General features: G+C 38.3%; 1 protein-coding gene across 1 annotated transcript in view; it reads left to right on the forward strand.

The window, feature by feature from the left end:
• The window catches only part of SLC2A9 (solute carrier family 2 member 9), an 83,373-nt gene that overhangs the window by 21,694 nt on the left and 45,970 nt on the right, over positions 1-15,709 (forward strand). The window contains exons 6-7 of the mRNA XM_042053459.1: positions 7,364-7,496; positions 15,490-15,677. Of these exons, the coding sequence (XP_041909393.1) occupies positions 7,364-7,496; positions 15,490-15,677 (321 nt within the window). The remainder of the gene's footprint in view (positions 1-7,363; positions 7,497-15,489; positions 15,678-15,709) is intronic.

Genomic DNA, 15,709 nt, shown 5'->3' on the forward strand with positions numbered 1-15,709 from the left:
GAAGGAAGGAAGGAAGGAAGGAAGGAAGGAAGGAAGGAAAGTTTCAGTGCTTATAGTGCTTATTCAGGCAGTCACTAATTTCAGCAGGTGTTCTGCACTTCCTGCAAACTGCTACCAGACATGCCAATTAAGAATTGCTCAAGGCAGTGATTTTGAAGATGGCAATCCTTTTTCAAATATTTTCAGTTCTTTTCCTTTCTAGCAATGAGACATTTCCATCCTCTTTGCACAGTAACACATAAGGCACAAAGTTTCTTACTGCTATTCCAATTTCCAAGCCTTCCATCAAGACACATTTCAATATAAGCTGCGAGTTGCATATCAGGGACTTGAAGGTCACCTCACCCAAGGGTTGGTTGATCCAACTGAGGGAAGATGCTGTGCAGGCACCAGACACAGCTTTGGTGGTGCTGATAAAAGTATAGAAATGCTGCCAGGACCCTCTGGGTTGTTGCATATTCATAGCTCAATAGCACCCATGGGAAGAGGTCTAGTCTGTTATACCAGCCCTGCTGGGAGAATGTGGTGTGTGTTGATATATTTCTAATGGAGACATTAAGTGAGGTATTTTGTTTATATCTATTGTGGATTGGCTGAGATTATGTATTTACTGGAAATTATAAATCAACTTTTTATTGCTTCCCTGAGACAGACACAACAGTATTTATTCATCCCTTTTCTGTACAGAACTCATTAAGTAATGCATGGGAAAACAGCTGTGTGTCTTCATATTTGCAAATGAGTTTCAGTCCATTAAAGTTTTGCTGTGAGGCTTCAGTTCCTGAAGTTTAACAACACATGGTTGATTGGCCATATGTAGTATTGAAATGTTGCTGTTTTGCATTTGGGAAGGAGAACATCCTACAGGAGAGGAGTTGTCTGAAAACGGAATTGTGGTTATAGAAGCAAGATCACTATGGAGATAGATACATAATTTAGACTCAGCATTGAACAAAAGACTTAATGGCAGAGCATCTAATGTTGGGATGCAAGTTTATCATCAGTGAGGATTGCTACTCATAGACAGTGAACCAGTCCTCACCTGACTCTTGAGAAGATTTCTATGTAGCTGTTCTGTGCTTAATTAGGTCAGTTGGAAAAGTAGTAGACAAGCTTTCCTGGAAAGATGTCCTTCAACGGATGTGAAGGAAAAAAAGACACCAAACACCATGGAGGCTGATAGCAGTTGCTTAAAATTTGCCAGAAAATGTTCTCCTTATCCACTGAAACATAGTTAACACATGTAACTGAACTTAGAGCATGTGTTTTTACTAACATTTAAAGTATGACTTTCTGTTACTTTATCAGACTTAAAAAGGTGAGTTTTTCAATTATTGTAGCTGACCTAATAACAAGCAGCGTCTGTCTATAAAACCCACTTTACCCTCTGTATGTTGGACTCTGCTTCAGATGTTTACAAGCAAGTGAACATTTCAGATTTCCCTGTTTCCTTAATGCTTGAGTATTTGATAATATTTACAAATATGTTATTAAGCAATAAATCTAAAACAATTTGACCTGTGACTTCCTTCCAAGAGTGTTTCACACGCTGGGGAGATAAGCACCACTTAAACCTTTTTGAAGGTCCTAGATGATTAACATTTCCATTTTACTTTCCATTATACATTGTCGAACCATCCATTATTGCAAATTCATGTCCTAATATGCAAATTTGTCCTTTACAAATTAGCTATTAATGGTGTGGTAAGTTCGTCAAGCATTGTGAGATAGCATGCAGTCATCATATTGAGTAGGAGGGTGTGTTTTCTAGACTCGAGTGTCTTTGCTTTTGAAACTGATGGCAAAAGGAAAAAAACTGGGAGGTATATTCTTGATTAATATTTTGAGGGATTTTTTAAACTGGAAGTAAATGTCAAATAAAAATGAGTTTGTTTTGTTTTTTTTTTTAATCTAAACCAGATTTGTTGTCATTAAAAAATGTTAAGATTAAATATTCAACCATTCTAGTTGTTTTTAAAACAACAAACATGCTTTGTGTATTTTTACACTTATTTTTCTCTTTAACTTGATATAACTTAGTCTCTTTAACTTGATATAACAAAACTTATTAGATATATAATTCTGTAAATTCAGTTTGGCAAAATATAACCACATAAAAAAAGATTTGTGTCTAATGCAGTTTCTAGACACCCTGGAGCACTTCTCTTCATCTCCCATTGCAGTCCCAAAAGCACGCAGGTCTCTGGAGTTATATGTGTTGCATCTGCCAGTCCCACAGAGACATCTGAGGTACCCAAGGGCATCAGAATGATAGTATGTGCTCATGTTTGAAAAACTGAATCTCATCCTCCTCAATTATTTTCATTTATTATTTTGTATTTTGTTATTTATTGAAGTTAACCTGAGTCTAAATGCATTGCTGAAAGGAAGTTCTGTCAGAAATTTTGCCTAGCTCCAGCATAGCTCTAATATTTCTTCCTGAAGAAGCTCAAGGATATATGCTGGCTGCTGATAATAATCCCATTTGAAAGCTCACCATTTCCCATTGCTTTTCTCTGAAATTTTTACTTCTCTTGGAGATGAATGAGCAATGAAGACAAATTATGCCATGTAAGTGTGCAGTAAAAAGCTAGTTGTTACTCCAATAAAAAGCTGGGCAAAAAACCATCTGGGGAACTTGTAACGAACACTTTAATTCTCCCTCTCAGTGAGTACATGATCTAACATGCCATTTAGTGAAGAAAAAATCATGGGATGAAGACACCAGACACTTTCAAGGTTGTTTTAAGTACTGATTCAAAGGCCATGTACTCAGTAATAAAAACTTCCTGCTGACTTCTGTGAATTTTACATCAGACTTGTACAGCCTTGAGTCTGGTAGCCTTCTGTACTGGTAATTACCTGGGAAGATACTGATACTTGAGTAAACTTCTTGTCGGAGGTACACCTGTATTAGTGACCTGTAAAAATACACATCTGAGTGCAGAACAGATGTGAAATACACATATTATCTGGCTTGCCTCTGTTTTAAACAGGAAGGTCAGCAATTTATAACTCTGTTATTGAAATGTATTTTGACAAACTGGGTTACAGAAATGATCACGCAAAGAGAAAATTGTGTCCAGTAAGGATGTGAGATCAGCATACTCTGCATCCAGAGGAGGTTGTAGAGCAGTGTCTGAGGGATACAAAGAAGGTAAGAGGAAGGCAGTTGTTCTGCACCTTGCTTGAGTAGCTGCTCTGAAGCCTGAGATGTAGAAGTTCTCTTTTCTCAGCTGCCTCATGATCATCACCACTGTGCCGTACCCTTGACTAAAGGAAGAAAAGACAGGTCTAATGCTAAGAAATTAGTTCCATCTCAGTGCTTTTTCAGTCCTTAGCCCCAGGCCAAAGCGGTTGTCCTTTACTTTTAGGAGTGTTTTATGTAGTATGGTAGCAGATTAACAGAGAAATGCTGAACTTGTGCAGTATTCTCGGCTTTACATGCATAAATAAGTTTACCCAGTCTGTTCTGAGAAGGGATACAATTTTTTTTGTGTGGCAAATGCAGTATTTCTGATATGCATTTTTTGTGCCAAGTCTCTACAAGAAAGGACAAAATTCAAATGCTTGAATATAAGCACATAGTATCATCTTGATGCCCTATGGTACCTTATGTGTCCCTGTGGAACTGGCAGATGTGACACAATATCACAGAGACCTGCATCCTTCTGTAGCTGCAGCAGGAAGGTGAGGCTAGATGCTTCAGGACATCTAAAAATTAGACTAGATGTAATTCTTTCTGTCTGTGTGTGTAATTATATTTTGCCAAACTAAAATTTTTAAAGTGTTCCTGCTTCTTATAGAAACATAAAAAGAAGAGTACCAAATCACTATTTCCTGGATGATTTGAGTATCTTGCACTGGATGCAAGAGGCTTTTGTCTCTTTGTTCCCCACATACAAAATGGGTAAAATATGCCATTTTACATGAGAAATTTAACAAAAAGGTAATTTCCGTTTATAAGTTGTTCAGCACTGTAGTAAACTCATCAGAACCCCTTCCTCAAGGAATTAGCTCCAGAAAGAATACTTAAATGGTAACTATTTAATAGTGACTAGTAAATAGACCTGCTCACTGGGGGATCACAGTTCATCCTGTGCCCTGAATGTTAAAAAGGGGGAATGAGCATTTATTTTGATATCACCTCCCTCACATTTCAAGCAGTAGAGGTAACCAAGCCCTTGACAGTTCTGTGAGGCAGCATGGTGGTTACACAAGGAAGCAGAGCAGGGCTGGGATCCTCTGGGCAGTGTCCTGTGCTACCCCATGTCCAGACAGAGCCTAGGAGAAGGTGTTTGGGGTGTGGGCATTTCCCTGTGGCTCTAGAATGGACAGGAGACAGGATGTGGGAAGCTTGCCTGGGAGCAGTTAGGGTCAGGGTGCTCAATGGGACATGGGGATCTCTACAGCACAGAAACCCAAACCCTGGGGAGAGAGCAAACAAGGAGCCTGACTGTGCAATAGTGGCTGAGACTCAGTTGGGAATGGGGAGTGGGATCTATGTCCAGATTATACTTTTAAAATAAATACATAAATAAATAAATATAATCTATTTATTAAACTGAAGGAGGAGAGGTTTAGCACAGATGTTAGGAAGAAATTCTTCACTGTGAGAGTGGTGAGACTCTGGACCAGACTGCCCAGAGAAGCTGTGGATGCACCAGCCCCAGAAGTGTTCAAGGCCAGGGTGAATGGGGCTCTGAGCAGCCTGGGATAGTGGAAGGTGTCCCTGCCCATAGCAGGGGATTGGAACAAGGTGATCTTTGAGGTCTCTGCCAACCCAAACCATTCTATGTTTCTCTGTGTCTGTGAAATTATTTAGAGAGAAACAGAGAGAGTGAAGCCTGCCACAGTCGCATCTTTCCCTACTCAGTCTTTTTGATCCTGTTATCCATCTCATACTGGGATATTTAACTGCCTGCAACAGATGTTTCAAAAAGTGAGTGCCCATGTCCAGGGCAGTTCAGGACTTCTTCCCTCCTCTGCTGCATGACCCTGCAAACAATTTAGTTCCCCCGTTAAAATTTATCTATGCGGATATTGTTAACCTGTTTGGTGTTGAGAGTGTCTTCACATTTTATCAAAATCTTCCTAATTGCTGAAAAGATAAAATGTAACTGGTGCTTAAATAGATAATTGAGTTTGGTATGGATAGTTCATCTGTCAGCAGCGCCTGTTGACATTTCCCCATGTCACTTTCTTTTCCACTTTTTGATGGTTACAGTAAGTTCCATTTTCTGCATTTTAGCTGATGATTTTCTGACATGGCAACATTTTCTTTACTGTATTCCAATGCACCTTAATCTTGTCTCATTCACAGCTGATAAATCCATGCCATGCTTTATCCCCCTCCCTTCTGCCTGATCTTCTGCCTCTACAGCTTTGCACTTTATTACATCAACCTTTGAATGAGTCTGTGGTTGTCAAACTTGCTCTACTATTTAACTGTCTTCTGTAAATACATCAAAGCCAGGTTTTTCAGGCTCTAGCCTAAGCAAATATCCATAATGTGACAGTTTAAAATTAAAATTTTACTGTCTTGACATGTTTTTTGTACCAATTCTGAGCAGGTAATAAAATCAGGTCCCCTGTAATTAAAATATTTAATGCTCGTATAAGTTCTTCCTGAAATAAAATGGGATGTAGGTTTTTTTCTTATCTCCCAGTAGTGCCTGTGTGCTTCTCTTTACTGCTGACAATTGAGGCAAAGTGTTTTAAGTGTCTTCTAAGTCACCTACACTGTCTTTTGCCTTTAGCTTACTACTGCTTTTGAGCACTGTACCAGTATATGTCCTTCTGTATTCCTTCCGGAAGAGGTTATTAAACCCTTCTTTTCCCTGCTTCTCTTAGTTCTCTTTGTAGGGTCTAGTTCAGCCTGATTTCCAGCCATTTTAATGAATCCTTTAAACTTACATTAGCCCTACTATTCCTTTTCTGTAGTGGGAGGAAGGAGTTAAAATTCTATAATATAAATTAAGAGGAAAGCAAGTAGAACACACGCTCATAATGTTGAATAGACATGAAATCTTTTGAAATGGATGGAGAAGTTTCCATTGGCTTCAGTGACTTACTGATTCATGCCAAAATGGCAAGTGGGAGCATATTTATGAGTGTTTACCTTAAGGCTTTAAAAGGTAGCATGATGAAAAGTAAAATAGAAATCTTTAATAGAGGAAATAAAGGACACTCAGTGTCTTATGTGACAAAAATAGAGGGCTTTTCATTATAGTAGCAGGGCTTGCTATTTATTGTGAAGGGTGAGTTCAGAGTCTTGTTCACAACTTTTTCAAAATAACACTTTCATAAGAGTTATTTGTGATAAATGGGACCAACTGATAAACCATACACTATAGGAGACTTTAAAAGGAGTGTAAGCTTATTCCATGGAAGTCTCCACAGGTGGGGAGATTGCTGATAATAACAGTTTACTAAGAATACTTTTTCTGTTAAGAAGTCTCCTTGACATTGTGGAAAAAAACCTACAGAAAATATGCTGTGCTGATCAAGAGTAAGATTTTTATTTGGAAATATTTTCAAAAATTCTAACACCCCATAGATTTTTTATATGGTACATAGCAAACAGGTTTATATTACAGGAAATCATTCCAGGCAGATATGGAATGAAGGTGACAAGTTATACTGCCTGTTCTCCTGTTATTGTTTACAAATCAGTACCTGCTTTGATTATGTGATTATTGACTGGTTTTAAAGTCTTAACCTTAGCTTTCTAGTTTTTAAAATAAGATTTGGGCTTATCTGTCTATAAACAGTATTAAATACTTTTGATTCACCTGCATTAAGTAAAGTTTTCCACTCAGTTGGAAAAAAAAATAAAAAAGGAATGAAGAAGTAGGGTCTTGAAGACTTCATGGTAATACAGGCTCTTAGGATGACCGATTACCTCAAGTTTTAAATTGTTTGCAAAAACACTTTCTCATGCTGTTTTCCCATCCCAGGAGAAGTTTTTAAAACACCTCTCTCACCTAAAAGGGCAAGGGAAAAATTTGGCTAGGAGATACCCCACCCATTATTTCTGGAGTTATTTAGTTATCTTGGGGCCCATTTCATGTTTGAGGTGTGGATTACATACCAGACCATGCAGCACATGGTGCTTTAGGCCTTGCTGAAGTGGGAGAATGGAAAATAAAAACTGTCAACAGAAAAAAGTTTGGGGGCTTGGCCCTTGAGTAAGATGATCTGAGGGGAAGTGTTCAAAGTGCTTACTAAGCTCAGGAGGAACACATCACTCTGGTGACAGATTCAATACTTGGAATGATGAAAAATCACAGTGTTTCCCATCAAAACTATTTTTCTTCCAGGTGGGAGAATATTACTGACTCCTGTTTGCATCCATTTGCAGGAATCTCGGTGGCCTTTCTTGTTTGGAGCAATCATTGTTCCATCATTAATACAAGCTGCGATTCTGCCTTTTCTTCCTGAAAGTCCTCGGTACCTCCTACTTGAAAAGCATAACACAAGCAAGGCAGAAAAAGGTATGATATGTTACTTGCAGCAAAGGGGGTTCATTGTACAGATGCAGGCTGCAGATACCTAATTCTGATACCACACTAAAAGCAGATTATTCCAGTTGGAGAGATTCCTTGGCAATAATTTTTCTCACATTTTTGTTTGTCTCTGTATGTGTAAATATAACAGTAGCTTCCAAGTTTTTTTAAATTAAATTTTCCAGCAAGGTAAGTTATATAGTATTACACATGGTGATACAGACCTAACCAAATCATCCTGCTGTTGTGTGCCAGCTACACTTTGCAGGGTTCATTTGGAAATGAAAGGTGGTTTCAGTCATTGTGACTCTCCCTTATCTACAGTCTCTGCTATAATAAAAACAGCAATTTTGTTTTTTTCCCAGTAGTCACTGGGTTTGACCCTGTGCTTCTGTAACTCAATAATTTTGTAGATCTAATAAAAACCCCACACATCTGTTTAACTGAAAATTTACAGTGCTTCCATATTGCTTCAGCTTCACAGACACAGAATACTTTGTTTTTACTTTAGATTCTAAGTATAAAACTATTCGCTTGCATGATCACAGTTGCTGCATTCTCCACCCCAGTGAATTTACTATATCCCAATACAGCTGAGAGAATGTTGAAAATTTGGTTTTGCTTATTATAAGGACACATTAAAAACAGGAGTGTACAAAGAAAGAGTCTGATTATAATACCGAAATATCAAACATAACTGCTTTACAAACTATTCTTAAAAACTTTGTTTGAATACAACCCTTAACATTTTCAGTCATGAACTAGTTGCTTGCAAAATAACTTGTAAAGTGTGTATCAACACCTGAAATACAAATTTAGTAATCTTTTAACATGGAATTAATGCAACTCTATCCTGTTTCTTCTATTATGAAACCAAAAATAGGGCTTTTTTGTTCTGAAGAGCCCTCTGAAAGAGAAATAACACACTACTGAAGAGACTCCCATGTTGTCTCAGTTTGGTGTTGAATGAAGAGAGTCAGCAGAGTTTTGAGGAGGCAGAGAACAGCTTTTCCAAGGACTGTGAAGGAAAGGGCTGCCCTGTCATCTGTGGTCAGAGCACCCAGCAGGGATGCAGGACCCAGCTTGGGTTCACTGTTGGGTGGAAACTTCTGCAGCATCATGGCTGGGCAGGGAAGAAATGCCTTTGGGTGCCAAGTTTAAACTGGCTCCTTTCTGCCTGATAAAACTGTAGATATATTTCCAGAGCTATGGCTGGCAAAGAGTCTGCATCTGCAATGCTATTGCATAATGTCACACTTGCTATGAGGAACTATTGAAAATCCTGCTACAGTACCTGGAAACCTCAGCACTGACAGTGAAACTGGACCTCTCATAGGTAGAGTTTAAAAGTTAGAAAACATGGCAGTAAATTAATGCCACCTGCCTTTAAATTCACACCATTTACTGGTAATGTGCCAACTGCAGTCGGGGATGTTTTCAGCATACATGTTCTGAAAATAATTTGAAATCTAATCCAGAGACATTGGAGGTAGGTTTTGGAGTAGAAGGCATCAGGAAAGCAGTTTCCAGGGGAAATGAGCTTTAGCAGTTGGCTTGTTGATTACAAGAAAATGGCTTTCATGAGCCACCCTAAGGACTATAAATCTAGATACTCTGAGAAAAAAGAGACAACTGATATAAAAAGCTTTTCAAAGTAACTGCTTGTCAATATACACTTCTTGATTTTATTAATTCTAAAAGAAAATACTAAATTCTGAAATAATTGTAGTACACAGTGTAACTCATTTTGAGTGTAGCCTACAGTGGAATTCACAAAATAGGAGGGTGAATCAACAATTAAGACATATCACCTGGATATTCCCATTGTCAGCAGAAATGGGGGAGGAAAAGTCTAAGTATTAAGGAGACTGGAGGAGATGTGATTTATTAAAATGCCCTTCTGCTTGTAAGTCATATCATGACAAAGCAGAATTCTTCATTTTAATGATGACTACAGAAATGTTTTTGAATTATTTGCCTCTTAGCTTAAATCTGCATAATAGTATTGGAAATTTGCAACTCTTTCTACTGACTAAATCCCTTTTCTTTCCTTTAATGGATCAAGGCTATTCACGCAAATATATATTTTACTGTGGATTATACCTTGTCAGAGAAATACAAAGCTATTATTTGCAAAAGGTCTGCTGTATTTAAAGCAGATGACTACATCAGTCTTTATGAAATACTCTAAAGTGTGCATGTATGTCAAAGTCCCTAAAATGGAGCTGACAACATTAATCTTCCTAATAGTTTTAGAGCGATAATATCCAGTGAGATAATGTAGGTCACTGAGTTTCCACAAGTTTTGCCCCTGCTTTCATGCTCTTCTTTTCTTCTCTGTCTCAGGAGATAACCAGACTGTAATTACCAAAAAGCAAGTGGTGTCAATCTCTTTTCTGGCTGATGTCTTTAAGGGGCAAATAAGAGACTGAGAGAAGGGGAAGGACCAAAATGAGTTGTGTAAACAATGAAGAAAAGAAGGAATGAGGGTAGAGGGTTAGAGTAGAGGGGCATAATGTGCAAGCCTAAACCACACCACCATGAGAGAAGCTATTCTTTGGGGCACAGGGGCAGTGATGCCTCAAATGAGTGAGGTCTCCTGTGCCCCATTTGCAGGGTTTTACCCCGTCCCCAGCTTTCCCCTTCCCTGCAGTGCAGGTGGTGCACACTGCGGGTGGCTGAGCTGATGTCTGCCCGATCAGATATCCAGACACCCTGTCTGATTGCTGTTGTCTGCTGCCAAAAGCAGCACTGACAGATGAGCTCAGCTCATCTTCCTGGAGGTCACCAACCTGTATCCGACCTCTGGGACCCAAAGGAAATGAACTATGTCTCGTATTCCTGTCTCACTGCTGAATGTGGATGAACTGATCCATGTGTTCTGATGAGAGAACAGCCACTGGAATAACAGCATCATCTGTAAACCTGCTTTGCACAAGAAACTAAGACTGGTAGTGAAGCAAGGGCAGAACCATCCCAGCTCCTCTCCCGGGTCCCACAACTAATATTCCTCTCATTTGATAAGAATAGAAGGGAAGAAAATGCCCAGCATTTAAGTGGTGTGATCCTTCATAAGCATGGCCAGACAGCAGAGGAGATATGGGTATTTAAGTGGTTAAGAGAAGGACTTTGGAAGGAGATTGTGGGAATGAAGACAGGGATAGAAACCGGAAGAAAAAGAAAAATCTGCCGCTATAATTACATCAGACCGTTTGCCATCCAAGTTCTAGAACAGTAAGACATGGATCTTGCATTAGCTGTCTATTAGTTGCAGGCCAAGTGCACCGCTGATCTGTGAGTATCACAATGATGTAATATAAATAAAATCAGTAGTAATGATAAAATGGAACATTTGTTATGACTAACAACATAGGTTATAAACGCTTTCAGTTGGAGAGTTGAGGTGTCTTTTTGAAGTGCCCTGTTACAAGGTGGAACCTTGCATTTTCTATGCAGCTACAGTAGCAGGCCATGTAAATCAATAATGGAAGTCAGCTGGTATCCCAGCTTGCCAGAGAACAAGAATATTGTTATGTCTTAAGGGTCAAACAACTTGGATAAAATGTCACAGCAACATCTGTTGGTGACATACAAAATCTGTTCATCTAGTATATTCAGTCATACATTAAAAGTCCCATGGTTATGAAAGAAACATTACAAAAGCTATACTGAGAAGCTTAGACTTAAATTTTTAGGAAGGTGGATTAGAGTTGATACCTTTTCATGTGACAAAAGAGCAAGGCCACTCCTGATTTAAAAAAGCAGGTAGCCAATTTTTTACAAAGCCCTTCAGGGGTCCATGTGGGCAGGAGATGTACGAAACCCAAAGTTACAGCAGGAGCAAGTTACTGCAAATCCAGTCATTAAAATGAAGTTGTTATGACTGACAACAAGGATCTATATGATTGATTTTTGTTTCTCTGTGAGTTTTGTGTCTGTAATCATTATAAACTATTCTTATTGGAAAGGAAGAGACAGGCATGACTACTACACTTGCCAGCTTATGGTAAAGGCTTCATCTCAGATGTTTGTCTGCCAAAAGCTGGAGTGATTGTGGTGTGACTGATTTGTTTTTAAACTTTTCTTAAGCCTCCTGTATTTACAAAGGATATTGGGTTCATTGGACCTTTAATACAACTCCGTTTACCAGTTCTTGTGTTATTTTAGGGTGGCATGCATATGGTCTTTTTGCCTGTACATCTTGGCTAGTTTCAGGTGAACCTGAGCAGGCCTTTTGATGGTCTGTGAAACCAGACATACAAACAGGTAAAGATGTAATCCTTAACTGGATAAAAACTCAAAAAAGGTCTGTGTGTTCTTTACTTAGAAGAAGAGGGAGGTGACACATGGGAAAAGCCTAAAGTCATTTGCTTGAGTTATATCTCACTGAGATTTTTTCTTAAATTTTGCTGTGCTTCATGCTAGTAGGTAACCAATATTTTGCTAGATTTAAAAAGCATTATTACATTTAAATCTCTTTTAACAAGATACACCTGAATTATTCTTTCTGGATATTTGGTACTTTAATAAAATTAGTTTATATGAAAACTATTTGTTTATTTTGTAAATTATTTTTGTGTTGACATGGAGTTATTACAGGGAAATGTCTACTGTTTTCAACAGTGGCAAAAAAAGATGTTGTTTTAGCAGAATTTAGACAAAGGTGTGTGTGTCAGTGTGATAATGGATTTAATATAATTAATCATCAGGGAAGTGAATGTGTCCATGGGAAACAGATGACAATAATACTCCTGCAACTTATTTTAATTTTTTTGTTGTTTCTTTTAAAGGGTAAGCCCAACCAACCTGTGAGCACTTGTCTCTTTTTCTGCCCCCTCTTGCCTGGTGCTGCCTTTATTCTGGAAACCACACAAAAGCATTTTGATCCTTTAAAATTTCTTCTCAAAGTTCACATGCTAATTCTGTCGATAATAACTGCTTTCTTTGCATGGTCCTGGAAGTGCTACCATGGAAAAAGAATTAGTAATTCCCCATGTAGCTGAGGTCTTGAGTGACCATCTTCAGTTAATTTAAAGGCCTGATTTGTTTTAAAGATGGTAACAACTGATTTTTTTTCAGATCTTTGAAGCTCTTTCAGAGGTTCAACTTCACTTAGCTGAGATGAATAAAAACTGGTGGTGTAAATGGAAGGGTTTCTTGACTTCTTTCTTCTTGACTGGAACCATCCAGTTCTTTTCCTATTTATAAAGGCAGTATTCCAACTTTTGAAGGCTGAGCTTCTATAACCTTCTGATCCAAGGGAATTAAATAGTAATCTGGGAAGGTTTAAAAGTTTCTAGAACTGAAACTCCTTAGATGGTTTTAAGTGTTACATGAAAATAAGGCTTCTCTATAGCAAGAAAAGCCGGTCACGGAGGGAAATGAGTCACTGCAGTGAGGAGAGGAATGACTGCTGTGCTTCTCAGTGCCAATAATGCCAGGGTTTAGAAAGTAAAATTAATAAACTGAACATCATATATTGAAAGACTTTTGAGTTTTTCTATCTCCTTGCTAATGCAGAATTTATTTCTACATTAATTGTATATAAAATTGAAATTCTTGTGGTACCAAAAAACTGGTAATGGAATAAAATTAGAGACATGCTGAGTAGCAGGAAAATGTTTTTCCAAGAAGGTTGGGTGATGTCTATTCAAAACTATGCATGTATAGCATAGTAATTTCTTAGCATTTCTTGACTTGTTGGTAATTTTAAGTATCCATCAAAGTTGCCTAGTGGCATTTACATCTCTTTACTTAATGCCATGGAGGAGAGAAAAAGAAATCAGGTGTCTATTTTTTCCTGCCTTGTGCTTGGCAATTTTGGTAATTGCAGTTTTTTAGTTCCTGGTCCCTCTAGAAATACAGCAAGCTCCCTTGTGCAAAAAAGACAGATTGCTCTCTTTTTACTTGACTGCACCTATATTTTTGACTTGTGTGCCCTAAATGCTGAGGATTCTAAGGACAGGAAAAATAAAGAAAATTGTGCACTGACCTAATATGCACTGATAAACCAGATGCTTAAAAATCTGAGAGAATCCTTTCAAGGAAGACTCTGGTGATATATGTCTGGTTGTTCTCATCTTTACCTGAATTTTTCTTGATCGATGTTCTAATAGTACTGAGGAAAGTGTAATTTCAGCACGAGACATCAACTTGAACATTGTTCTAATTTAACATTTCTTATCACTATCTTTAAATACATCATACTCATTAAAATGAGTGTTTAGCGTGTTATTTATTTAAAAATGGGCAATGGCAAAGGGCAAAACTGAGCAGCTTAAAGTTTGGGTTCTGAGGTCTGAATTTGTTTTTTCATTTGTGATTGTACAGCCTGTGTGAAAAGATAAATCTTGTGCTGTTTCTGAGAGATTTAAAAATTCTGACCTCTCCTCTCACAAGAGAGAAACTGGTTATCAGAATATATGAATGTTATGAATTAACTCAACAGCCAGAGGTGGTTCATCCCTTAAAAAAAGCATCCTTCTTGTTAAGCAGAACCATGTGGGGCACATTAAAATGCATTAGAAGTGCTAAGTGCCTCAGAAAATCTTGGCCCAGAGCTCAAAATAGTTCCCTGCACCACCAGACTGGGAGCCAGGCAGAATGTGCAGTCTTGCGCATTCACCAAAGTGACAGAGAGGGATGCTCTGGGGAGGCCACCAGTCCATTTGTGTGACCTATCCCTCACAACATTGAAATGCTGCTAACTGGCCTTTTCACTTCCTGGGTAAAGATAAAATTTTGTAACTTCAAAATCTAAATAGAGTCTGGCTGTAATAACCATGACTAGTCAGTACCTCTAGTTTCTTTGACTATCCAAGTGCTTTTTATGATCCAAAGGTGTGTAAACATACTGAAATATGTGGTCGTTTATTTATAGGCAGTGTTATACAAAGCTGTGGATAAGAAAAATTGATTTGGCTCTTAGGTGAACTAAATGAACTTATTCATTTAATAAAAATAACAATTTTAAGTGTCCTGCTGTGTAAAGGATTGTTTTGAGTATTAGCATCCTACTGGGTCACAAAGCCTTGTTGCGGGGGTGTGTGTAATGTCATTGTTTCTCTGCAGTCATTCTGAGATGATGAGCATTTTAAACATCTCTTAAAATGCCAGCCCCTGGGGTATGTTCGTTAGATTGAGACAGAGGTATCATCTGCATAGACAATATCTGTAAAACAATGTTGGTGGAGACACATCACGTCCAGTAGGAGGTATCTGTTTGTATCTTAGACGAGGTGTGAGCTGGAAAGCCTGTATTATTCACAGTGGAAGGATATTTCAGTAAGCTATCAATGTGCAATATTAAATGGTGTCTTTTTGGGGATGTGAGATTGGTTGGTTGCTTGCTTACATTGGTCATGTAAATTTGTTCCCATGTCTCCAGCATTGGCAGATATAAAATCTTGAACAGCTCTGGGTAATTACTGCTAATGTTAACCACCTTGAAAAAGAGAATTCTTGTCTATGTGCTAGTAAAAACAAGAGGTAATATGAAGAATAATAGCCATTCCTTTCAAATGTCTGTCTTTTCTTGGTTTACCAGACTTATATGCATTTTTACATCTTGCTACTTCTCTATCCAATCTATCTCCAGCAATGAGGTCAGCTATATTGTGAGGCTGCAAAAGTAGCCAAGTCAAATAATGATTTTCAGAGATGCTTTGGTATTAAATGTTTTCAAGTTACACAGGGTTTTCACTCTGCACTGGACCTTAGGCTATATTATATATGAAATAATATGAGAGATCTTGTAGGGAGACAAATAGTTTATATTTTTGTTGCAGTTTCTGAACCCAATAGCAGAGATGAACCTGATCACATCCAGAGCAGAATGATATTCTTGGCAGAAGAATAATTAAGTTGTAGCCCACGTATGTCTCCTGTTTGTGCCAAACATTTCTGTTTTAAAGAAGCAAGATATTTATAAATGCATACAGTGTCAGGTGTCTGGCCTAACGTATGTGTCCTCTCTTGGTAGCATTTCAGAGATTCCTTGGCAAAGATGACGTGTCTCATGAAATAGAAGAAGTTTTGGCAGAGTCTCGAGTCCAAAGAAACACCAAGATGGTGTCGATTCTTCAGCTCCTGAGAACCCGCGCTGTGCGATGGCAGATTGTGACCGTGGTCGTCACCATGGGCTGCTACCAGCTCTGTGGGCTAAATGCTGTAAGTGTCCTTCTTCAGGTCATGGCATCTCA

Source organism: Corvus kubaryi, unplaced genomic scaffold, assembly GCF_017639235.1.
Source record: "Corvus kubaryi isolate FWS band 111438036 unplaced genomic scaffold, C.kubaryi_AGA036_p1.0 split1-131, whole genome shotgun sequence".
Classification (NCBI taxonomy): Eukaryota; Metazoa; Chordata; class Aves; order Passeriformes; family Corvidae; genus Corvus; species Corvus kubaryi.